Below are 25,224 nucleotides of genomic sequence, written 5' to 3'. Positions count from 1 at the left end.
AAAATGCTTCAACCCAGGAAAAGTATGATTATTATTTTCTTAATTTTTCATGAATTGAAATATTAAATTTGTTGCTATCTGTATAAAATTTAATTGAATTAAAAATTGTTCAGCATATGGAATTGATTTCGGAACGCATAATAGCATTGTATTTGCTCCAATGAGAACATTCTTCGATGCGGACCAAGTTCCAGTTGATGTACGTGATTTTGTCTCTTGTGCCTTGAATGAAGAAAGAAAAAGATCAACTCCTACAAGCATATTTTTCTCTGGAAGAGATAGAATAATTGGCTCGCAATCGGAACGTCAATCAGCCGTCTCATCCTTGAAACAGAAAATAGGAAAATACAAAAATTCTGCAACAAAACGATTGGAATTGTTTCACGATCGATATAGATTGGAGCAACCCACTTTTAAAGTTCAATATGGAAAAACAGGAGAAATGACAACATTCTCCGTTGAGCAATTAACAGGTTAATCTTTATCAGTTGAAGATGAATGTTACTTTTTTCCCCTGATATTATTTTAGCATCTTTTTTGAGGAAATTGATTCAGAGTTCAAATTATCCAGGAGATATTCCACCAGAATTTACACAAATACCACCGTTTGCTTTATTGTTTTAGTACATTTTTTGTCAATTTTCCCGATCCTTTTTAATGTTCCATTCTCCTCAAATGATTAACCTTTTTTTGAAAATGTTAATGAATAATATTTTAAAAAATGATTCTGTGAAGTGAGGCTGAGTCGCTAACGCAAATGCAACGAGTTGCAGTTGTGCTCAACGCTCCCATTTTTTGGGTTCAATCACAAAAGCAATCGCTCGCTACTGCTTGTTCCATTGCAGCTGTGGATTTGCTTGCCATTCTGCATGACACAACTGCAAGTATACACTTTTAACATGATTTCATCTTTTTTTAGAATAAGCATTTGCCAAATATCTTGTTTTTTCTTCTTGTTCATTTTGTGAAAATTTGTCGAATGCTTGATATTGAATTAATAACCAGGTGCAATATCGTATGGATTCAGTCAGATGACCAGCCTTTTCAACCAAAAAAAGAGTGTCACGTTGGCAATTGCTGACTTTGGCTCAAGCGGCTTCCAATTTTCTGTGTTTGAGCTGTCGTGCAAGACAGACGAGGCAGAAGGCGGAAATGGAGAAAGAGATAGAGATAGAGAAAGAGAAAGAGACAGAGATAGAGAGAAGGAGAATAACGGCAGCAGCAAAGAGAAGAAGACATTGAAGATCCAGACGCTGAGCCACGAGTGGAGCCAGCTGGTGAGCGGGAACCGGATAACCGAGAAAGTGCGGGAGCGGCTGATGGAGACACTGAGAAAGGAGCATCCAGAGCAGGCCGCGCTGAGTGAGAGCGACGGGCGGATGGCGATGAAAGTGGAGAGGGCAGCAGAGGCGATGAAGCGGATGCTGTCGACGACGCCGATGGCGAACGAGACGGTGGAGTTTGGGGGAGAGGTGGATGTGTCGTTCTCGATGCGGAGGGAGGAGATGGTTGCGCTGATCACAGAGGAAGTGGAGAGGGAGGTGAGGAGCGTGGTGCAGAGAACTAGGGAGGATCTGGCGAGACACAGAGAAGGTTTGATTGGATGGGAGAGGATGGGAGAGGATGGGAGAGGATGGGTTGATTAGAGGAGTTCATTGTATTTTGAGAGTGTTTGAAAGGAAATAGAAAATTTATTGTGAATTTAATTTGATATTTTTTTTTCCTATTGATTTTTGAAATTTGAACTTATTGTTATTTATTTGTTCGTCCTTTCAATATTTGCTCACCTTTCAGAAGCAAAACCAGGAGCAACTGCAACAGCTGTATCACCTTCAACAACAGCAACAACAACTTCATCTTCATCATCATCATCTGCTTCTGCTTCTTCTTCTTCAAATTCTCCAATCAATTTGGATGTGATTGAAGTTGTCGGAGCGTCAAGTCGAATAACTTTCCTTCAGAATGTGTTGGAGTCTGCCTTGAAAGAAGGTTTTGTTGAAGTTCATTGGATTTTGCATACCACATTCAACTTTTATTTTTATTTTTATTTCCAACTGTTGGCATCATATTTATTCAATTCCTTCTTTATTTTTTTTTTTTAACAATCGATTCGTCACTTATTTATTCCTTATCTCCTTTCTCTCTTCCTTTCTTCTCTCTTCCTCTTCTTCTTTTCCTTATCAGTTTTCTCTGCCTCGTCGCCTCCTCTCTCACACAAACTGAATGCCGCCGAGTCTGTTGCCTGGGGCTGTGCAAGATATGCTGCCCAATTAGAAATGGACAGGGCCATTCAGAAGGCAAAGGAAGCAAACAGCCATCTTCCTCTGCCTTCGGCCATCGCTGCTGCTAACAGAGCACTCAACGAGGAGATTCCGAAGAGAACTACTGTTTGTTGAGTGAGATAAAGTCATTTTCTTTCTTTTGTTTTTGAATGAAGATGATGTTCTGTTTATTCTTTGCTTTTTCTTTGTTTCTTGCCATCTTTTATTTGATATTCGAATGTTTTGTGTTTGATGATTAATAATTTTTTCCAATCATTTTCGATTTTATTCACTTTATTCACTTCATTCAATTCATTCAGATTGAGCTTCATGATATTCTTCCACACAGCATTTACGTCTTCGAGTCTGAACACGAAGAACGCCATCAGCCAACTTCTCTTCCTTTGTCTCTTAATTCTTCCTCTTCTTCCTCTTCTTCCTCTTCTTCTCCTCCTTCATCAATTGTGATCAATCCATTCGAGTCTCTCTGTTTTCACTGCGCTTCCAATGAAAATGATATGCCATTTGCTTCTTCTTCTCCTCTTCCTCTTTCTGAATCTCCTTCGCTCACAGCCATTTCACCATTAACATCCGCCTCATCTCCTTCTTCTGACACTCTCGAAATAACATCACCTTCATTATGTTCTTCTTCTTCCTCCTCTTCCTCTTCCTCTTCATCTGCTTCTTCTTCCTCTTCTTCCTCATCTTCTTCTTTATCTTCCATCCAACATAGCACATATCAACATCATCATAATCATCATCTTCTTCATTCTTGTCCTCGTGTCTCTTATCCTCACATATGCACCTGCCCAACAACCAGTTTGTCTTCTTCCTTTTCTTCCCTCTCTCTTTCTCCTTCTTCTTCCTCCTCTTCCTCCTCCTCCTCTTCTTCTTCCTCTTCTTCTTTTCCAGTGCGCAGATGCGTTGTAGCCTTCCCCCGTTTCACACCCTTCCCTTCGCACCACACAATCAGATTTGACATGAGAGACAGAGCACAAGAAGAATATGAGCAGCAGATGAGAGAGACACAACAAAAAGAGAAGAGGATGGAAAAAGAGAACGAAAATATGAATGAAAATGAAAGTGAAATGGAGAAGGAGAAAGAAGAGAAAGAAGAGAAAGAGAAAGAGAAAGAGAAAGAGAAAGAGAAAGAGAAAGAGGAGAAAGATAAAGGGGAGGATATTTCTGATTCTTCATTGAATCAAATGCCTTTCTCCTCCTCCACCTCTTCCTCTTCTTCCTCTTCTTATCCAATTTCAAAGCTTGCTCTTCACACAGATTCTTCTCTTCCTCCTCCTCTTTCTCTGTCCAGCCACAATCTTCTTCATCCTCCACGACTCAATCGAAATAGACTCATTCAAGTGTTCTTTGATGCAAGATATCCGTGCGCGGTGTGTGGAGGAGGGAGATGCGATGGAGAAGAGAGAGAAAGAGAGAAAGAGAAAGAGAGGGAGAAAGAGAAAGAAGACAACTTGTGTGATGGATGTGAGAAAAAGCAGGGGGAAATGATGGCAGAGGAAGCAGAAGCAGGAACAACAAGCGAAGAGAAAGAGAAAGAGGAAAAGAAAGAGGAAAAAGAGGAAAAAGAAGAGAAAGACAAACTGAATGCGAGTGAGGAAGAGAAAGAAGAGAAAGAAGAAGAAGAAGAAGAGAAAGACATGGAGATGGAAGATTTATTGTCACACAACAGAAACGAGGAACAAGAAGAGGAAGGGCAAAAAGAGAAAGAAAAGGGAGAAGATGAAAATGAAAAGGAAGAAGAAAAAGAAGAAGACGGTGAAAAAGAAGAAAAGGAAGGAAAAGAAGAAAAGAGCGAAGAAAGTGAAGGAAAGATGGATGTTGAAGAGAAAGAGAAAGAAGAGAATTCGGCAGAGTTGAAGGAAACAGAAGAAGAAGAAAAAGGAGAAGAAGGAGAAGAAGAAAAAGGAGAAGCCAAAAAAGAAGAGATTGAAGACGAAACAAATAAAAAGGAAATGGAAATCGAAACAAGTGAAGACAAAGAAAACGAGGAGAAAGAAAAAGAAAAAGAAAAAGAAGACAAAGAAGAAGGAAAAATAGAAATGGAAGAAGAAGAAAAAGAGGTGAAAGAAGATAATGACGAAGGCAAAGAAAAGAAGATTGAAGAAGATTCAGAAATCAAAGATCACATCCCAACATCTTCTTCTACTTCCTCTTCTTCCTCTTCTTCTTCAACCCACCTCCCTCTCTCCTCTCTTGTTGGGAGCAGCACACACTGCCACCACCACAGCATGTGCTTGTTGGATGACTCCTTTGCCCATCCACACAGTTTGAGTGTCATCTCCATCGAATGCAATGCCACTGCTGATATGGCTGGCATTGTTGTTGATGTTGACAGCAATGGCATCTTCTCCTTCGCTTCGCCTTTCGTCCTCGAATCAATCGGCACCACTGACACTGACAATGCTGCTTCTGCTGCTTCTGCTTCTGCTTCTTCTTCTTTCAGCTGCCTCACTCCTTCTACTTCTTCGGTTGCTCTTCAACCTTCTCCTTCTTCCTCTGCCTCATCATCATCATCCTCCTCCTCTTCTTCTGGATCCAACCCAATTTCCTATCCCTCTGCAATGCTCTCCTCCTTATCATCCCTCTCCTCCCTCTCATCCAACCCTCCTCCTTCATCCAGTGCTGCCACATCTGACTACCACCAGCGCCAAATCGTCTCTCCTGTGATGTCTCCATCTCCCTCTCCTTCTCTCTCCACCGCCTCCTTCGCCTCCTTCGTCTGCACCGACAGCACCCGCCCTGCCATGCGGGTGAAGCCGAAGGAGCACATCGTGTTCTCTGCCCGCACGCCCCACCAGTTTGTGCAGCTGTGGGCAGACGAGGAAGTGCGGATGGTGAGACAGGACTTGATGACGAAGGAGAGCGAGAACGCGCGCAATGCGCTGGAGCAGCTGTGCTACGAGCTGCTGTCTGAATGCAGCACACGGATGGACGGCTGCATGGGCCATTTGGAGGCAGAGGCGCTGCGAGCGAAGCTGGATGCGACGCTGGCGTGGCTGGCAGATGCGCCGCTGCTGCCGGCGAGTGAATATGCCCTCAGAATGGACAGTTTAAGAGACTGGACAGCGCCTGTGGTGGAGAGACGGACGGAGCTGAGGAAGCTGCTGGAGCAGAAGAACAATCTGGAGGGGGTGATTCGGAGGTCGCAGAGTGTGGAGGCAAGAATAGGAGCATTAAGAGCGATGTTTCCGGCAGAGGTGAGTGTGTTTGAGGCTGCGAGGGCGAGGGCAATAGAGATGGACAAGACGATTCAGGAGCTGATTGCGAGGCTGAGGAGGACGAATCCAACACTGTTTGCTTCAACTTCTTCTTCGTCTTCTTCTTCGACTTCTTCATCTCCCTCTTCACCTTCTTCACCTTCTTCCTCTTCAACTTCATCAGAATCTTCTTTTTCTTCTTCTTCTTCTTCTGCTTCTTCATCTTCTCCTTCATCTGAGCAGACAACAGACAGCTCAAATGCATCGTCTTCAGAAGAGAGCAATAAAACAGACACAAAAGATGCTGTGCATGAAGTAGATGATCATCAACCTGCTGATGAATCATCTTCAGCATCTTCTTCTTCTTCTTCTTCTTCTTCAATCTTTTCTTTATCATCATCATCTACAGAGCCATCATCATCATCTTCTTCCTCTTCCTCCTCCTCTTCTTCCCCAGATTCCTTATCTTCTCCTACTTCTCTTTCTCCTTCCTCTCCTCCTCCTCCTTCTTCCGAGCCCAGCACTCCACCCACCGTCTCCCAAGATGACTGTATCGATATGCATTCTGTTCCTTCTGTGGAAGACGTCAAAGCAGCCTGCGATTCGCTCCGTCTGACAACAGAAAATATGAACAAGCTGGTGATGGAGAGGAACAGATACCGCTCCATCTTCCGCACTCAGCAGCAATCGCAGCCTCAACAGCAATCACAGCAATCGCAATCACAACTGCAGGAAGAAGAGAAGAAGAAAGCAGAAACTCAACAGCCAGCTTCTGCTTCTGCTTCTGGTTCTGGTTCTTCTTCCACTTCAACAGCTTCCTCATCGCCAACATCATCTCATCCACCAACAGCTCCACAACCAAGCCAAACGGCTCCTGAGGCATCTGCTGCCTCATCTGAAGCACAAAATGGCAATCTGCTGACTCCGCCTCGTCCTCCCTCGCCTCCTCAAAAGACAGCCAAGCAAACATCCTCTTCAGCAGAAGCACAGCCACTCTCAACAGCCCAGCGGCGAAAGATATTTACACAGAAAAGGCCAGCCCTTCAGCCAGGGCAGATCACCCGCCGTTTTGAGTGTGCAGATCCAGACGAGATTGAGCAGATGAGTGAAGAGAGCAGAAAAGCAGTGGGGGCTGTCTCATATGCAGACAAAGAGCAGCCGTTTGTGGACGATCTGATTGGAATGCACGACTCGTGGGGCGAAGTCCAGTCGCATTTCCCGTCTTTCTCAGCAAGACGGTCAAAAGGCGATCTTTCAGTGAGGAGGGCGGTTGGATCGCCAGAGGAGCCAGATTTGAGGATGCTGCAGAAGTTGGTGAGTGAGCATTCAGAGGCAGAAGAGGAGCAATCACAGACACAGACACAGACACAGACACAATCTCATTCTCAATCACGTCAATCAGCACAGCACTCACAGAGTGGAGTGAGTCGTGGTGCAGGTGAGACTGCATCACAAACATCATCACGCGCTCCAGATGAGATTGAGTATGCAACAGAAGAAGAGCTGAGGGCAGTGGAGAACATGGAGCTGGCAGACGAGGCTGCGAGAGAGGCAGAAGAAGCGTCTGCTGAACTGGCGTTGCTGCAGCAGCAATACGCGTCGAGTGAAAGAAGTCTGATGCAATTGGCAAAGGAAACAGTACCGTTTGTGCAATTCGGGCACGATGAGAGAGAACGGAGTGATGAAGCTGGGGAGCAGGCGCGTGAGTCAAGAGATGCCATCGTGAAGAAGATGTTTGTTCTGAGAAGAGATATGCTGCAGGCGCTGACGAGGAAGAGAGCAGCTCAGACAGCTCAGCACATAGCTGAACAGTATCTGGCAAGAAGATCATCATCATTTTCTTCTTCTTCGACTGCTTCTGCTTCTGCTTCTAATTCCTCAGCTGATAGTCAAACATGTGTCTCTGATGCAGATGCTGTGCTTGTGAATCCAGGGCGCTTTGTTGAGATTTTGGAGGTGGAGCCGAAGGTGAGTGAGAAGGAAGAGGAGGTTGTTGTGGTGGTTGAGCTTGATGGCGTGGTTGAGTCAGACATACGCATCAGCACGGAGAACAACCAGGTTGTGGTGATGGCAGTCGAAAGGAAATCAAAGAGGAACTTGGAGGTTTGGACAAATCATTCGAATGTTTCTATATTAGTCTTTTTCTATCATTCGTTCATTCTTTCTTTCTTTTCTTTTTCTTTTATTTTGTTCACACTTGCTATGTTTTATTAGGATTCTGTACTTTCTTTGCTTCAGAATGAGGAGCATTCCATTGAGAATGCAGCAACATCGTATTTTTGCTCAATGGCTACACTGCCTGAAATGACAGACATGAATTCGATGCAATCTTCCTTTAACAATTCGCATTTGAAGTTGCTTTTCAAAAAGATGGAGCCTAACTCACATATACAACTTCAGCAAAATATCACTTTCTAAGTTTTTTATTTAAAAGAAAACATTTATTTACCCAAATTTTCCTTTTGTATTTTGGCTTTTTCATTTGATTTTGCTTTTCACTTGTTTCATTTCATTGCAAATTAAACATTTTTTTTTTGCAGCATTTCATATTAAAACGTCGTTCCACTCATTTCATATTGATTACCCAATGAAAGACATTTCATAAGGCCAATATCTCTTCTTTATTTTGATTGCTTTTAGTTTTTGCATTCATTAATGTGTAAAAGTGTTAATTAGTTAAACTCATTTGTCTATACATTATTTTTTAAAAGGATATGATTTGTTTTTCTAATAATAATAATAATAATAATAATAATAATAATAATAATAATAATAATAATAATAATAATAATAATAATAATAATAGGGAGGATGTAATGAGCAACGTAGGGATTGATATTGAAGACTCCGAACAAGAAGCAAATTGGTGTATTTGTTATCAACAGAGTGAATTTATAGATGAATCGAAATGCTCAACGTTTCAGTGCGATAATCCTTCAATGTGATTTTTAAAAAACTTCATTAAAACGGAAACATTCAAATATCATTTTAACCCATCTTTGAAAAGAAACGATGAGCCGTCTTTCTACAGCGTTCTGCCATTGTTGAAATCATCGTTGAATAAATCATTGCGTTCTACTTTCAATAATGCAGCAAAAAATATGTAATGAACGGCTCATCTTGTTTTTCAATAGGCTTTATCGATATGGTTTCTCCAGAAATAACATTCAAATTCAGATAATTGCTTCTCGAATAAAAGAATTGCTTTGAAAAAATAGATAGATGTTTGCTCATTATTTTGTGGTTGCATTTTAAGAGATGCAGACACTGATTTTCAACCTTCTGTAGCAATGTTTAAGTTATAAAATGAAAATTTTGCTTCACATTCACGATATATTCGTAATAAAAAATAAAATACAAACAAACAAACGCATTCATCAATAATTTTTTGAATAGAAAATCCATCATTATTCTCTGTCCAATTATTATCTAGCAAGATAAAGAAAAAGCAAATGTCAAGAAATCTTCGCATTTTTTATTAACATTGATCACAATTTAAATCATTATGGTCTGTCACATTTTTCGCAACAATAACTTTGAGGTGCTTTTGAAGCACTGATTAATATGACATTATTGCAAAATAAAATTGAAAAAACTCAAAGCCCATATTAAATTTCAAAATGAGTTTGCTGCATTTGTTTGTCTGGATAGCCTTGTTAATCAGCTTTGAGATTGTTGGCAAGCATGAGGCCAATGGTTTGAAATTTGATGTCTGTTCTCCAAATGAACATATTTTGAATCGACAATTATTCTACGACCGCTCAGGCGAAATTCTTGATGGATTAAATATTCATAGCTTCAATGCAAATGATAATGTGAATAAAGACAAAATTACTGATAAAGATGCTGAAACACCCAGGTTGATGCAAAAACAGAGAGGATATTTTTCAAAAGAAAAAAGAGGAGAATTAAAGGATTTGAACAATCATGAATTAAATGAGAGTTGGCAGTTAAAGACAATTGGTGATTCAAAAAGAGTTTTTCGCAACCAAAGATCCACTGTGATGGCGATGATCAATTTTGGAAATTCGAGTTGTGAAATGAAATATTTGTCCTTTTTCAAAGAAGAGAGCATATCTCTCATGTTCATCAACAACTTGTCCACAGTTCTTGTTCATTGTTGTTCAATCCATCAATATGGAGCATCAAGTGATTATTTATTCACACTGAATGAAGGTCATTTGATTCTGAGCAACACTTCTTATTTGAGTGCTGAAATTGGAGAAATTATTGAACCATTTGTTGGTTGTGAAAAAACGAGTTCAGAGAAAATGAAAAAAGACTTGAAAATCATTGATTCAGATTTTTCTTCATTTTTTCTTGGAAGATCAACTTCTCTTTTGGCAAGCGCAAACATTTGGAAAATATCAGTTTTCAACTGCCATTTTTCGAATATCTCACAAAGCGCAAGAATCCAAAACAATTACCATTCGATGGGCAACTCGAAAAATGATTATTCTTTCACTGGATGCGTTGTCGAGAAAGTGGATTCTCCACTTGGTGGAGGATTGGTCGAAGGGATGCGTTCAGGATATCATCATTTCTTCGCCTGGAATTCGAGTTATTTTCAATGCATTCGGAGAGATAATGCAGATCCAGTGATAGGAAACAAGACAATGAAAAGTCAAGTTGTTGACTCAGGTGATGCAACATTTGTGGATTGTGATTTCAATAACCTTTCAACTGAAAATTCATCGAGAGTTAATGGTGGTGCAATACTTTTCACATCTTCTGGACTGATAAATGTGACACTGTGCAAATTTTATTCATGCTATTGCACTTGGTGTGGTGGAGCAATTTCTTCTCGAACGGGTGGTAAAAATTTTGAAATTACTTCATCCAAATTTGATTCAGGCGCTGCAGAAGCATCATCGGGCTGCATTGATTTCTTTTTTGTTTCAACATTTTCGATGAAGAACACAAATTGTTCGAACAGTTCAACAAAACATATTGGAGGTGGGATATTGATTGAGCACAATGAATATCAAGGGATTATTGAAAATTGTCACTTTTATTGTTGTAGAAAGAACACAACGGAATTCAGTGGAGGTGGAAGTGTTGGGTTATTTGACAATGGAACTGCTGTGATTTCTGATTGTTCGTTTTGTGGTGGGTTCAGCGAAAATAATGGAGCAGGTGTATGCTGGAATCATGCTACAGGAATCAATGATTCACCAACATTGTTCTGCTTTTTTTCGAATAACACAGCTGTGAATCCGGGACATGATGTTTATGTTGTTGAGGGATGGACAAACATCAATGAAAATTCGTTTGTGCATTGTCGTTCAAGCACAAGTGCAAACAGCAATCGAGTGGTCAAAGGATCAACAGAATACAACAATTGGATTCCAAAGATCCACTTCAACCCAGTGTTTGTGAACTCAATGGAAGGACTGGATCACATGGCCTGTGGGTTTGTGAGGGCAGGAGATGAATATGGAAGGAGATGCAAAACAATTGAATATGGAATGAGTGTGCTGGATACTGATGGAAGCAGCAATGAAGTGATCATTGAAGTTGGGGATTATGAAGAAAACAAAGTTGAAGTTGGAAAAATGAAGATATCGTTTGATGGAAAAGATAAAACACAAGTGATTGTTCACAACAGATCACCAAATGGAGAATCGTTGGTGGCCATTGGAACAGGAATGGGAAGTTTCAGAAACATGACATTTGTTTGTGGAGAGAATCCATCGTCTCATCTGATGGAAGTGCTGGCAGAAGAAGGAGTTCTGAATATGTGTGAGTGTGTAATCACTTCATTGACAAACGATGAAAAACGTGTATTATCAGCATCACTTATGATCATCCAGATGGGATCTATCATTTTTGACTCTGTTGAGATTAGTGGAATATCATTTTCATCAGTTTCTGCATTCGAGATCAGGGGAGAGCACTCATTATCTTTCCAGATGAAGGGAGTCGAGGTTAATGGGATTTCTCGGATGAGTGGAGATGGAAGTGTGATTTGTGGGAGTCTGGTGTATGGGATGAAGATGAATATCTCAGGAGGAATGATGAGGAATTGTGAATGTGAGGATGGGTGTGGAGGAGGGATGTGGATTCAGCTCAATGAAGGCTCACAGATGGAGATTGGGAATATCTCAAGTGAAAGTGGTGATGAGAATGTTGATAATGTGACATTCAGCAATTGCAGCTGTGTGGGGAAGGGAAATGGAGTTGGAGGATACGGTGGAGCTGTTTATTTGGATGTTGTTGATGAGGGTTGTTCTTTTTGTATCTATTGTGCTTCTTTTGAGAGTTGCCAAGCAGAAAAAGGGAACAATATATTTGTTAATGCACAGTGCTTGAGAGATGTTGTGAACAAGGCCACATTTGGCTTTGAGTGTGAGGGGATGATAGACAGTGACTTATTGGGATATGAGGATGGGTGCCGGGAGGAGTGTGCACCACTTCTTCCATTTTTGATGGAAGCAGGGGATGTTGGATTTGTGGGAGGAGAGAAAAGCTTGGACTTCAGCAGATGTGGAATGGAGCGGTATCCGTGCTCATCGATCAAAAAAGTGGTTGGGGTGTGGTATGGGGATGAAACAAGAACAATCAGAATCAAAAATGGATTTGTGCTCCGTGAAGAGATTGTGATGGAAAGACATTTTTGGAATGTGACAGGATCAATTGGAGACACTGCCGTTAATGTTGTTGTGCCTTCTCCTCTGTTTGACTCAGATTGTTTGATTTGTATTTCATCAGGAGCATTGCTGAAAGATATGTGCTTTTCTCTTCCATCAACTCTTTCTCTTGCCTCATCATTCGTCCTTTCCTCTTCAAATGTTTTGAGTGTCTGTGATTGTTCAGTTGAGCCTTTCGCTGGAAACTTTCCAAATGAAATTGAATACTGTGTTTTTCATATCGATGGAGGAGAGCTGCACATGACAGGCTTTTCGAACAAAGGTCCAATAAACACCTTGTCAAATTCAATTATAAAATGCACTGGAGATGGTATTGCTGAACTATCGAATTGTGTTCTCACTGGAATAACGAGGAGAACTGGAGGGGGAAGCTGTTTGGAAAGAATACGTGAGGAAAGTGAAAGTGAAAGTGAGGATGGAGATGTTTCTGTTGTTGTTATTATCGTTGTTTCTGGTTGCACATTCAGTGAATGTGGTGTTGAGGAGAAAGACGGTTGCGGTGGAGGAATGAAAATTTCGATCGGCAAAGATGAAGAGGTTGTGATCAATGGGTCAACCACATTTGATAGTTGCAAGGCAGAGAACGAAGCAGACTCAAATGGAAGAGGAGGTGGGATAATGATAGCAGTTGGAAATGGAGGGAGCTTGAAGATGAAGGAGGTGAAGTTTGAAGGATGTGAAGTGTCATCTGGTGAAGGTGAGAGTGGGGCGCAAGGATTGGGAGGAGGGATGTTTGTTGAACTTCCCAATCAAATGGGATTATTTGTTTTGGAAGGAATGGAATTTGAGGGGTGCAATGCCTGGAAAGGGAAGAATGTGTTTATTTCGGGATGGGATCTGAATGTAATTGTGAACGATGATCATTTCAAATGGGAGATGAGTCCACAGGAGCTGGGATCATTGGATGAGTTGTGTGGATGGGAGAGGAAGGCAACAGGAGAGGGATATGTGATTCCACTGGTTGTGTATTTGTGGTCAAATTGGAGCGAGAAAGGTTATGTTTCGAAAGAGAAAGGAGGAGACTTCAGTGGGTGTGGGTATTCAGAAGCACCATGCTCATCAATCAATCACTTGATATCGCTGAGATATGGAACACTTGGAAGAAGTGAATCACATGTGATAATTGTTGAATTTGTGATTCTTCAGAATTCATTGCATTTGATTCAGACAGATTCAGACACACCAAAAATATCAATAGAAGGAGAAGAAAATGGAACAGTGCTGAGGGTTGAAGAAGAGAATGAAGAAGAGATGGAAGAAGCAATGGTTGCCTCAGAAGTGATTCTCTCGTTTATGAATGTTTCATTTGTTCTACTAAATGTGCTTGTTCATCATCTGGCATTCATCAAATCATCATCAGGGGGTGGGGCACTTTTTGTGAGAAGCTGCTCATTTGTGAGTGAGGATGCTTCAAAAGAAACGAATTTCTGTTTGGTGATGGTGGATGGAGGGAGAGTGGCGATCGAAGACTGTGCTATGAAAGAATTCCATTTGTTACAAGGATTTATGGAATTGTCCTCAGATGTGAAAGTGGCAGATGTGATGAATCTGTCGATCAGTGACACGAGTGTTTCTGGAAGAAGTCTGATATCAATCAGTGAATCTGCTCTCTTATCAGAAAGATCATTGAAAGAAGCAACGTTGTTGAGAAATAAAGAGAATGTGGATGAAGATGGAGTGATGTTGTTGAGCATCAACAGCTCAACATTCACAAACATCACATGCAGTGAAAACAGAGCCACAATTGTGAGTGCTGGTTCATTTGAATGTGGAATGAGATGTTTGATGGAAGGGTGTGTGATGACGAAGTGTCTGAGTGAGTGGAGCGAAGAGGGAGGAGGGATGAAAGTGAGTTTGAAGAGCAGAGAGAGTGAGTTGAGAGTGAGTGGTTGCATGTTTGGGATGTGCTCGTGCTCAGTGGTGAAGGGGAGAGGAGGAGGGCTGATGATAGATGCATCTGGTTTGGATGGAGCACAGACAGAAACAGAAGATGCACCACCTTTAGGAATAATGATTGAAAGAACAAGATTCACAATGAATGATGCGTATGTGGGGAAGGACGTGTTCATCCGATGCAACCGGATTGAAAAGCAGATCAATGAAAAATTGTTTTCATTGGACTTCAGCCAGGAGTCATTGAAGTCGAACAACTCGATTTGTGGAAGCGATGAAGAGAAAACAGATATTGATCTGATCCCGCTGATCACATTCTATTATGGGCAGCAGGTGTTTGTGAATGCGAACGGGAGGGATATGCGACAGTGTGGAGAGCAGATGAATCCTTGCAAAAGCATCAGCTGCAGCGTGGATCACATTCAAAAGGCGATAATGAATGTGATTTTTATTGATGAAGAAGGAGATATTGGAGGAGAATGTGTGATTGGAGATTTGAATGTGAAGTCAATTAAGAAGATGAAGGCGACAGTCCATTTCAATGCAACAATTCAAGAGATGGGAAATGAAGGGAGTGTGATTGTGTTTGTGAATGAGTGTGTTGTGGAGCGGTGTGTGTTTGAGTTTGGGGAGTTGCACGAAGCAAATCACAGGTACATAATGAAAGTGAAGAACGGAACAACAATGATGAGAGAATGCGAATGTTTGTCATCCACAACTGAATTGATCATTTCCAGCACGATAATGGCAGTTGAAGGGGGAGAACTGGAGATGGACAAGTGTGCATTCACGAGAATGAAATTGTGTGTGCCTTTGATAGAATTTGTTGGGGGATCTGAAGCAACCATTTCAGAAACAAGAATAGATAATTTGGAATCAGAGGGAAATGTGATTGAAGTTGGAAACAGAGCAAGAGTGGAGATGAAAATGTTGGATATTCAGAATATCGCCCTCTCAAGAAGTGGAAGTGTGGTGAAAATGCAGAATGTGGTGAAAAATGTTATTCTGTTGAACTGTTCATTTGGAAAGTGTTTGAGCCCAAAGGAGAAAGGATCGATTGTGTCCGTGGATAATTGTGTTGATGTGGGTTTTGATTCCTGCAGCTTCCTTGGAGGTTTTGAAGATGAGACAAGAGAAGAATGGGGGGGAAATGGCAGAATGGAAGAGATCTGCAAATGGAATGGGTCAGTTGTGGATGTTCAATCCAGCAATGCTCTGATGAAAGATACAACAATCAGCAACTTGAAGAAAGGCGGGCTTTCGTTGTCAGGTGGAAGTGTGGAGATTGAAAAAGGGGAATTCATGAACAACAACCCGTCGATAGCGAATTATGTATCGGCAAGGCGGAATGTTTTGTGTGAAAGCTCCGCTAAATTGAAAGTTACGAGCTTGAAAGGAGGGGATGGAGTGTTGCCAAATACATCGTTGTGGATATTGAATGAAGGATGCACACTGGAAGGGATAGCAGGAGAAAGAGCATCTGCGTTTTTCATCCCGAGGGTGGAGAGTGTGTCATCGGAAAAGTCAGGGGAAGTGGTGGATGTTGTGTTCAGAGGATCAGTTCTCCTTCCGTGCAACCTCTCGTTCAAGACAGTTGCAGCGATTGGGGATGAGGAGGTGGTTGAGAAGTATTCGTTTGATGAAAGCGGTTTCATATCCGAAGAAGAGGTGCATGGGTCTGTTCCTGTCAAGACAGTTGAAGGGGTGGCAAGTGAAGCAGAAGTGAGTGTGCATATTCTGTTTGGGAGCGCTGATAAACCATCATCAACTGATTCATTTGTCCTGAAGAACAAAAGTGCAACTGAGCCAAAAGATGATGGAAATCTCGTTGAAGGAGGAAAAGAAGGAAAGTCTTCATGGGCATTGATTGTGATTGTGATATTTGCAGTGCTGTTTGTTATTGCTTTGATTGGATTTATAATATTTGTTGTTCGATGGAGAAAGCAAAAGAGAAGAACAAAAGAATTGGAGATAATTGTGGAAGACACAGTGAAAAAGGATCCAAAGCTGATTGAGATGGTGACGATGGAGATGTCGCCTGAGGAGCAGTGGCGAAGAGCAGAAAGAGAGGCAGAGAAGAAGAACGAGGAGAATGCAAAGAGGAGGATGTGTGGAAAGAAGATGGCGCATTCGGAGTCAGAAGAGTATTTGCTGAGCGAGAGCGGATCAACAGAATACATTCTGGGAAAAGATTCAGACAAGATCCCAGAATGGGCACTGGAAAAGGTTGAGGAAAAGGAAATTGAGGAAGAAGAGACAAGAAAGAGATCACCATCACCATCCATTTCATCCACTTCCACGACAGACACTTCAGACACAGACACAACATTTGTTCGATCGGAGAGTCTGTGCCCCACCACCTCATCGATGTCAAATCTGGTGGATGCAATGGCCTGCTCGTCTCCACATGAAAAGCTGATTGTGGATCTGAGAGACTCGCTGTTCATGTTGCTGCATGGAAGAAACGAGAAGAAGGAAATGGCTATTGGCACTTTGCAGGAAAGGGAGCAAACAGCATCTCAGATCATGTTCTGGGTGGCGAATGGAGCTCTCCACTCATTTGAGGATGAGGAAGATGAACTTCCCTCTTTATCAAACTTGAGCCCTCATATTGTTCTGCTCTCTGAACACATGGTGATCTGCATTGCTCTCCACTCAGATTTTTCATCTGATGATTCAGATTCATCCTCAATCTCGTCAACCACGATTGTGACATCTGCAAGTGATGGTAATGAGGAGGAGAAGGAGGACTATTTGCCCTCATCTGCCTTTGAGGATGATAAAGACAACAAAAATGAATGCTTAAGATGGAAAGCACCTGAGCTTCTGATGAACAAGAAGATGAAAGCGACACAAAAATCCGTAGTGTTTTCGATTGGGATGATGCTGTGGGAGTGCCTGACGCTGCAGATCCCGTTTGGGGAGTATGATGCAGAGACAGCTGGAGATAAGATTGCAAATGGGGAGAGGCCGGATGTGCAGAGGATGAGAAGTGGAAAGTTTGAAGAAGTGGCTCGGAGATGTCTGTTGAGTGCAGGAGAGGATCGGCCGAGCGTTGTGGATTTTCGGAGGGAGATGTTTGTTCGGATGCCAGGAGCAGCGATGATGATAACACAATCGGATGCAATATATGAAAGCTTTGAAGGTCTGAAAGGAGACAACAAAACAAGTGACAGAGACAATGACACGATAGATGAAAGCAACATCATGATTGAAAGCACAGGAACAGAGAGCTTGAGTGGCAAATGAAAGTTGAAATAAAAATATAGAAAGAGCTTGGATTCGGATGGAAATGGAAGAAAAGAACTGAACGATAAAAGCATCTGCGGGCGTGTGGGGGAGTGTGCTTGGGTTGCTTTACGAAGGCGCTGTACAAGTGCACATCTTCCACTGCGCTGTCTGGCTTCATTTCAATTATCTTCTTTTTTTCGATTTTTTTGTTTTCTTGATGTTTGATTGATGATTGGATGATTATGTTCCAACAGTTTGTGAGAAATGCATTTTGAGTATTATTTATTTGGCCAAGGACTTTCATTGCTGCTGCTTCATTTTATTGTTTGCATCAGCAATCCAGAAGATGTCCTTCCACACTAATAATTTTCAAGCATGCTTTGCAGATGTTGATACAAAACCATGCGATCATTTTTGTGTTTGGAGAATACCTTTTTTGGTTTAATCTTTTGGAATGAAAAAGAATTACTGAAAATATCCATATTTTGAAAGCATTAAGAATATATGCAGTATAACTCGGTTGTTTTCACATCTGTTATAATCAAGCCAAAAACGAAAATTATTTCAATCAAAAAATTGAAATTGGTTTTTCATTGTTTTCACAATTTTTCTGAAATATTATATTTGTTGTTTTTTTGCTTCAATTATAAAAAATGAAGTGCATTCGAACAGCATAAAATGAAAAATCGATTCAAAAAGAAAGATTTCAAGTTCGATTGTAATAATAATTTGTTTTCTTCCAAAAAATTGTTTTGAAAAAATTTTTTAATGAAAAAGTAGAATCAGTCGCAATCAAATTCGGAAACCATCGCAAAAAATTGAACAAAACCATGCGTGTTCATATCCAAGCTATACTGTATTTTCAATCAGACTAATGATTTGCTTTGAAATGACTTAGAAATTGAATATCAAAACTCGATTTTTTAAAAAATAAAATATAAAATAAAAATATAAAATATAAAAAAATTATCAAAAAAAAAAAAAAAATGACTAATCATTTATGTCGATATGAGGATAATAAATTCTGATTCTTTGCAACATCCACACATATCTGAAATAATGAATTTTTATCCAACATTTGTTTGTGGCTGTTTGTATCCAACTTATTGTTCTCTTCGTCTTCCACGTGGATGTGTGCGAATGCATTCACCAGCTCCGGCTCTGCAAGCGGGGCAAGGCGCGAATAGCAGGCAGGACATACACACTGCGGGGCATCAATGCCAAAAGGCAGCAAAGGAATCAGCGGAGGGCAACACGCAGAACACAGAATGCCATCGCATACTCGGCAGATACGCCGCTTTGGAGATAAGAGCCCGAACTTTGTGCTGCAGACAGGACAGGCACGGGGTTGTGGTGAGGTGGTTGAAGGCAAATACGCCATTGGTTCTGTGTAGAACGTGGAAGGTAGTGGAAGACAGCGCAGTCGCAGCTTATTGGCAGAAATGGCATTGACAATTGGTGCGCGGTCTGCTGCATTGGTGATCAGTGAAAGTGGAATGAAGCCGCTGCGGTTAGGAATGAGCGGATGTGCGCCGTGTCGAAGGAGGATGCTCGCAAGCACAACAGACGCAGACTGCTGGCTCCACTCGCTCTCTGCCTGGCTCAGCTGAGTGCGTCTGGACAGTGTCTCGTCGTCTGTAGCCTCACTTCCGCTGCTTCCTTCATTTGCTTCCTCTTGTTCCGTCTCATTCTGGTCTGTGGAAGAAACAGCACCTGACGATGTGAGTTCGATTCCCCGTCCAGACAGCGCACATGCCAGATGCAGAGGAGTGGAGCCTGTGTTGTCCTGCTTGTTGGGATTGGCATTTGCATCCAGCAGCATCACAACACAGTCTTTGTTTCCTGTCATCACTGCACAGTGCAGCGCTGTCTGTGCCCTCGACTTCTCGTTATCTGCATTCGTTTTATTCACAACCTTCCGTAACTGCCCTGCTGTGCACAATGTGAGGATTCCACTCACTACATCCACCAATTGTCGCCGGCATGCAATGTGAAGGCACGTGTCGCCACTTCCCTTCTCCGGTAGCTCTGGACGCGCAGACGATGCAAGCAGTAGACGTGCAAACTTGTCCTCGCCTTCGATGATCGACAGCAGAAGAGGTGTCTTTCCTGCTGCGTTGTACGTATCGATGGGAACGCCCTGTTGAATGAGCAGACGCCCAATGCTCAGAAGTGCATGCGATTTTTTTGTTCGTGATGTGGATGAAGTTGAAGAAGAGGAAGAGGAAGAAGAAGAAGAGTTCTGCTGTTCTGTTCTCCTTCCCTCTTCGATTTCTGCCTCTCCTTCATTTTCTGTCTCCCACTCCAAGCGAGGCATCCACGACTTATTCACACGTGTAGGAAGTGTGCAAATGTGCAGCAGCGAATTCCCTCCATTGTCAACAGCAAAGAAACAGGGGTCGCAAGCGCCCAGTGACTGCACAACAGACTCCCGGCGGAAGCAGAGCGCGGTGCAGAAGGATGTCTCGCCATCTGCATTGACTGCATCCACCAGAATCGACTGCACTTTCGGAAGGACTGTTTGGATGAGTCTGTCAACAAGCGAGTCTGTCTGCGCATCTGACTGTGCACTTTGGCCGAAGCTGCCACTGCTTCCGCTGTTGCTGCTTCCAAACCCTTCTCCGTCTTTTCTGTTGAAGAGCTCTTCGTTCAGCTCGAAGTCGTGTTCCAGGCTGCTTCCGAGTGCATTCATTGAACCTTCTTTGCTTGCTGCCTTGTCGTCCAGCCCCAAGTCGATCTCGTCTCCAGTCACTTCGCTTGCTGCCTCTGCCTCGTCTGCAGAAGGCACAAACCAGTAGATGAAGTCAGCCACTGCACTCTCCACTACATCGTCCAGCAGGAATGTGATTGTGTCCGCATCTTCTTCTCTCCCCCGCGCTGACAGGATGTGGAAGAGGCTGTTGCGCCCTTGTCCTCCGCCAAGCACAAAGAAGAGCAGAGAATACAACAACCTCAGCAGAGACTGGGCTGCATTCGGTGCCAGTGTGGACGAGTAGCGCGGGAAGAATCCCTTTTTGGCCTCAGCTGCCTGCAGAGCACACATCGTACGCAATCCATTGTCAATCTCTTCTTCCAGTCTGCGCCTGCGCAGCTCAGCATCGCTTTTCTCAGTGCGGAGGATGAGCGACTCGTAGAATGCAGCATCGTCTGCTTCGACCTCGTTGAAGGAGGAGAGAAAAGAGGAAGGAGAAGAAACAGCGGCTGTGAGCAAGCGGATGATGCGAGTGAAGGCAAAGTCGACTGAACCGAGCATTGGAAGAGTAGAGGAAGAGGTCAATGAAGGTGATAAGCAGTTGTTGGCAGAAGATGAAATAGAAGAAGAGAATGGAGAAGGAGTGGAAGAGGAAGAGGAAGGAGAAGGAGAAGAAAAAGAACCAGAAGAAGGAGAGTGGATCAGATGAGAAGCATCAGATGAGTCAGCGATGAGGGATGAATAAGAAGCTGAGTGGGAGAGTGTTGATGAAGTGGGCTGATGTGTTGGCGAAGTGTGCCTTGGAGTCGGCAGAAGGGCAGACGTCTGCTGCTGAAGATATGACTGGAATGTGCGGAAGAGAGAGGCTACACGAAGAGTGGATGAGGAGGATGATGATGATGAGGAGGAGGAGGAGGAAGAGGAAGAGGAAGATATGCTATGATTATTAGATCTCTTGTCATCATTTGGAATCGCTCCCTTTCTTTGTGCCTCTTCCTCTCCATCACCACTATGAAGCAACAATGAAGGCCTCAGTTTCTGCAGCACCTCTTCGTCCCAGTCGAACAAGCGAAGAGGCGATTTCTCGACAGAAGATGGATCAACAAGCACAAAAAGAGACTCAGCTTGTCCAGCAGCAGCTGCAATGTGGACAGGAAGAAGTGGGAGAAGAGAAGAAGAAGAAGAAGACTCAGAATGTGAGTGAGAAGAAAGAGGAGAAGGGAAATAAGGAGAAGAAAGAGTGGAAGTAGAAGGAGAAGCAGAGAAAGAGCTTGGACGTATTACTGGTGTGTTTGGTGTTGATGTGTTTTCTGCTGAGGAAGCAAATGAGGCGTGTTCTTGTCCAAGCACTTCTGGTTTAATCTGATTATCATTTCCTTCTCTTTTCCCTTTCTTTCCTTCTTCCTCTTCTTCCTCTTCCTCCTTCTTCTCTTCCTCTTCCTCTTCTGGCACATGACTCCCAAACACAACACGTTCCAGCGAGAATCCCACAAACGGGTCAGCGCCGTGTGCCAGCAGAACATTCAGAGATGAAGCAGCGCCTACCCACGAGGCGATGTGGAGAGGGGTCGGGTGGATGGCGTTGAGGAAGACGGAGAGAGGAAGATGGAGCGGAGGGCAGAAGAGCTGGCTGTGTGAAAGAGAGGAAAGGGATGATGACGATGAAAGAGAAGAAGCAGAAGATGAGGAGGAGGAGGAGGTTGATGATGATGACGATGAATGCAAAGGAGAAGGATGACATATGCTTGTTGCAGCTGTGTCATCATAATGTGAAAGAGGAGTTGGCACATTCATTCTATCATCTGCTCCATTGTCATCTCCCTCCTTCTTCTCTCCTCTCTTCCCCCCACTTTTCATCTTCCTCTCCACTCTGCTGATGTCATACGTGTCTTCATATGCAAAGCAGAGCTGCTCCAAATTCGCCTCGTCGTTCAGCGCTGCACACAAATGGAACACTGTCAGACACTCCGAAAACAGCGGAGGCGCTGAATCTCCCATCAGATGCTGCAGAAGCGTCGACATCCGAACAGAGTCCAGCCCTTTCTCTGTCTCTTCTCCTCCTCCTTCCTTCGCATCTTTCCCTTGTTTTCCTTGTTTCCCCTGTTTCGCTTGCATCGCTTGTTTCGCCTGTTTCCCTCGTTCTGCCAGCTTCTGCTTTGTTTCCATCAGGTTTTCGTCGATTTCGACTGCCAGCCAGTTCGGCAGCCCAGACACCAGCCAAAGGGAAGGTGGGACAACTTCAAAGGGAGCGAGGCGGATGGAAGAATAGAACATCCTCCGCTCGTCTTTGCTGAGGGAACGGGAGGAGGTTGGGGAGAGGGTGGAGGAGAAGGAAGAAGAAGAAGAAGAAGAAGAAGTTGTTGTTGTTGTTGTTGTTGTTGATGGAGTTGATGGAGATTTCATTCTGTGCATCTCAAATGTCTTCAAATGCTCCTCACAGAATTTCCTTGAAAATGCAAAATGTGACTGAATCCTGCTTCCTTCTGCAGTCTCAAAGCGAATTTTCGGCGGCTGCGAGAAAAGCGCAAAGGAGGCGCCTTGGCTGATCAGCAGCGGCACAAAATCCATCTCATCGCTCAACACAGCCAGTGCCAGCGGAGAAAGAGGGTTTTGGATCACTTTCCGAACATCGTTTTTCTCTTCATCTTTTTTTGTTGTTTCATCTTCTCCTTCTCCTCCTTCTCCTCTCTTTTCTATTTCTCCGGAGTCGAATTTCTCCGTCTCGTTTGCTGGACTGCCCTTCTCATTCTCCTGCTTCTTCAGTGCTCTTTCGATTGCCTCGCATCTGTTGGAAGCAATGCCATCAGGATTAGCTTTGCCTTCTCTGAGCAGAAAACGGGCAGCGGAGAAAGAAGAAGAGGCGATGGAGAGATGAAGAGGGGTGTTCAGCTCATCGTCTGCTGCATTCACATCGATGCCTCTTTCAACAAGCAGACGCAGAAGATGAAGAATTGCGTCGTCTGATTCACTATTGCTTTGCTCTTGTTCTTGAATTTCTTCTTGTTCTCTTTCTTGTTCTTCTATTTCTCCTTCTCCTCCTTCTCCTTCTCCTTCTTGTTTCTTTTGTTGTATTTCTGAGGATGTTCTTAAAGGAGACGTTGAACAGCAATTTGAAGAGGAGTTCTTGTCTGTTTGAAGGAAAGAATCGAATGAGCGAGAAGGAGAAGAAGACATGCCATTCAGATTGGCCAGTGAAGATGAGGCAGACAATGAAGCAGATGAAAGAGAAGAGGAGGATGAAGAAGAAGAAGAAGAAGGTGAAGAGAAAGAAATAGAAGACGGGGAAGCGCTAAGCTTCATTGAATGGCGTGTCTTAGAGGAAGCAATAAGTGACTGAAACGCAGACAGTTTAGAGAGAGCGATGCGAAGCCTGTTCTTCTTCTCCTGAAATGAGATGTCAGATGAAGTAGCAGAAGACATTGGAGAGGCAGAAGGAACAGGGGGAGAGGAAGAAGGAAGAGGGAAAGGCTCGTTTGGTGTTGTTGTTATTGAGAAAGAAGAGGAAGAAGAAGAAGATGATGAAGGAGACGAAGGTGTTGGTGAAGAAGAAGAAGAAGCTGATGGTATTATTGGAGAGTTCAACTGGGAGTTTGGATTCAGAGTGAGAAGACGAGTGGAAGAGGCACGACGAAGAAGGCCTATACGAGGTGAATGGAGAGAGGAGAGGAAAGAAGAAGAAGAAGAAGAAGAAGAAGTTGGTGGGGAAATAGGAGGCTGTTGGATGAGCGATGCGCGAAATGAAGAAGAAGATGTGGAGGAGGAAGAGAAGGAAGATGAAAAAGAAGAAGAAGAAGAGGAGGAGGAGGAGGAAGAATTGTTGAAAGGGGAGTTGAATGAAGAAGAAGGATGTTGTGTGAGTATCATTCTGTTTGGCGGGGTGTGTATGACAGTCGAAGCAGCACGTCTGAGCTGTCCAATCATCGGTGTCTGGTTGGATGGCTGAAGAGAGGAAGAGGAAGAGGAAGGAAGGAGAGCATTGGGACGAAGGAGTTGAGAAGAAGAAGAAGAAGAAGAAGAAGAAGAGGATGTTGATGAAGGAGAAGAGAATGCAGAAGAGGAGCCATAGGATAATGCACCGTATGTTGAAGGTGTTGAATTCGATGTCAAATATGAAGAGGAAGAGGAAGAGGAAGAGGAAGAGGAAGAGGAAGAGGAAGAGGAAGAAGGAGAAGCGTGTGGAGAAGGCATAGAGGAAGAGATGGTAGGCATTCTGTTGATGTATTCAGAGGGAGATGCTCTGAGTGTTGTGCCGAGCATAATCCTCTGTTCGTCCTCGTCTTCTGCCTCGTCCTCTGCTTTGAGGTGGAACGGGTTGTCTTCTGCATTCAGTGCAGCGATGCCTTTCTTCTTCGACTTGAAGAAGAGAGAGACAGCTGCCGCCCCACAGCAGAGGTAGTGCAGAGCCGTGCGCCCGTCGTTGTCGCCCATTCCAACCAGCTCCGGCGCCTCTTCAATCAGAAACGTGGTCGACTGCACTGAAAAGGACTCGGAGTTGTTGGTGCTGTCAGCTTTCTGAATGGAAGACTGTGCTGTGAATGAAGAAGGGCCAATCAATGCTCCAGCAATAGCATAATGCAATGCAGTCCATCCAATTGTGCTATCCTGCTTTTTAACATTTGCATGACAATCATTTACGAGTACTTTAAGCACACTCACAAGTCCATTATATGCTGCTATATGTATTGCCTTTTGCAACAAAAAAATGAATGAATGAATGAGATGCTTTATATCTAGTTACAATAAATAGCTTATAACAAACTGATTCTCCTTCACCATTTGGTTCGTCCACATTTACTCCTATTCTCCATGCAGTTTTTATACTTTCTTCAAGTGATAACTCTGTAGTTTCTGCGTTGCGACTCAAAGAACGTTCAATTGCCTTTCCAACAAGTCTATGAATGACCGTTTCTTTTGTATATTCTATAAGAAAATAAAATAAAAAACATTAAAATGATACCAATCATTCAAAAGATAAATTGCGCACCTGTTTTTATATTCGGATTTGCGCCTCTTTGTACGATTTCCTCGAAAAAATCCATTCTCATAACTTCTACGCATTCATGAGCGAGCGACCAACCAAGGTCGTCATATGAATTCAAATCAAACTTTGCCTGATCCAAAGTTGTCTTGAACTTCTCGATATTTCCTTCACTTAAGGCTTGAGACAAAAGCCTGCGTTGCTTCGACATCTAAATGGTTAAAAAAAATAAATCTCAACAACTATTTGATAAATTAAAGGATTAAAATTTGTATACAAGTTATCTACCTTATTCTATCGT

General features: G+C 42.9%; 3 protein-coding genes across 3 annotated transcripts; 2 read left to right on the top strand and 1 right to left on the bottom strand.

Moving 5' to 3' along the window:
- Positions 1–3: 3 nt before the first annotated feature.
- On the top strand, positions 4–8,153 carry MONOS_3516fu3517 (putative Hsp70 protein; the record flags this gene model as incomplete). The annotated part of the gene is made up of 9 exons (XM_067873522.1): positions 4–22; positions 114–473; positions 530–605; positions 736–884; positions 1,006–1,593; positions 1,795–1,989; positions 2,185–2,387; positions 2,582–7,582; positions 7,694–8,153. 9 exons carry the CDS (start codon positions 4–6, stop codon positions 7,895–7,897), a joined length of 6,795 nt encoding a protein of 2,264 aa, XP_067727083.1. The 3' UTR covers positions 7,898–8,153.
- A 990-nt stretch (positions 8,154–9,143) lies between these two features.
- MONOS_3518 (uncharacterized protein) lies at positions 9,144–17,962 on the top strand. The gene is made up of 2 exons (XM_067873523.1): positions 9,144–9,175; positions 9,245–17,962. The coding sequence occupies exon 2, from the start codon at positions 9,343–9,345 to the stop codon at positions 17,269–17,271; it is 7,929 nt and encodes a 2,642-aa protein (XP_067727082.1). The 5' UTR covers positions 9,144–9,175; positions 9,245–9,342; the 3' UTR covers positions 17,272–17,962.
- A 281-nt stretch (positions 17,963–18,243) lies between these two features.
- Positions 18,244–25,134, bottom strand: MONOS_3519 (putative ankyrin repeat domain-containing protein 6; the record flags this gene model as incomplete). Its single annotated transcript, XM_067873524.1, has 4 exons — positions 18,244–18,304; positions 18,357–24,631; positions 24,705–24,865; positions 24,930–25,134. The coding sequence occupies 4 exons, from the start codon at positions 25,132–25,134 to the stop codon at positions 18,244–18,246; spliced, it is 6,702 nt and encodes a 2,233-aa protein (XP_067727081.1).
- Between the last annotated feature and the right edge of the window lie 90 nt (positions 25,135–25,224).

The sequence above is a fragment of the Monocercomonoides exilis genome (genome assembly GCF_001643675.1).
Source record: "Monocercomonoides exilis strain PA203 chromosome Unknown scaffold23-1346700, whole genome shotgun sequence".
Taxonomy (NCBI): Eukaryota; Preaxostyla; order Oxymonadida; family Polymastigidae; genus Monocercomonoides; species Monocercomonoides exilis.
Note: the sequence above shows the minus strand (reverse complement) of the source record. Positions and strands in the feature narration are given on the sequence as shown.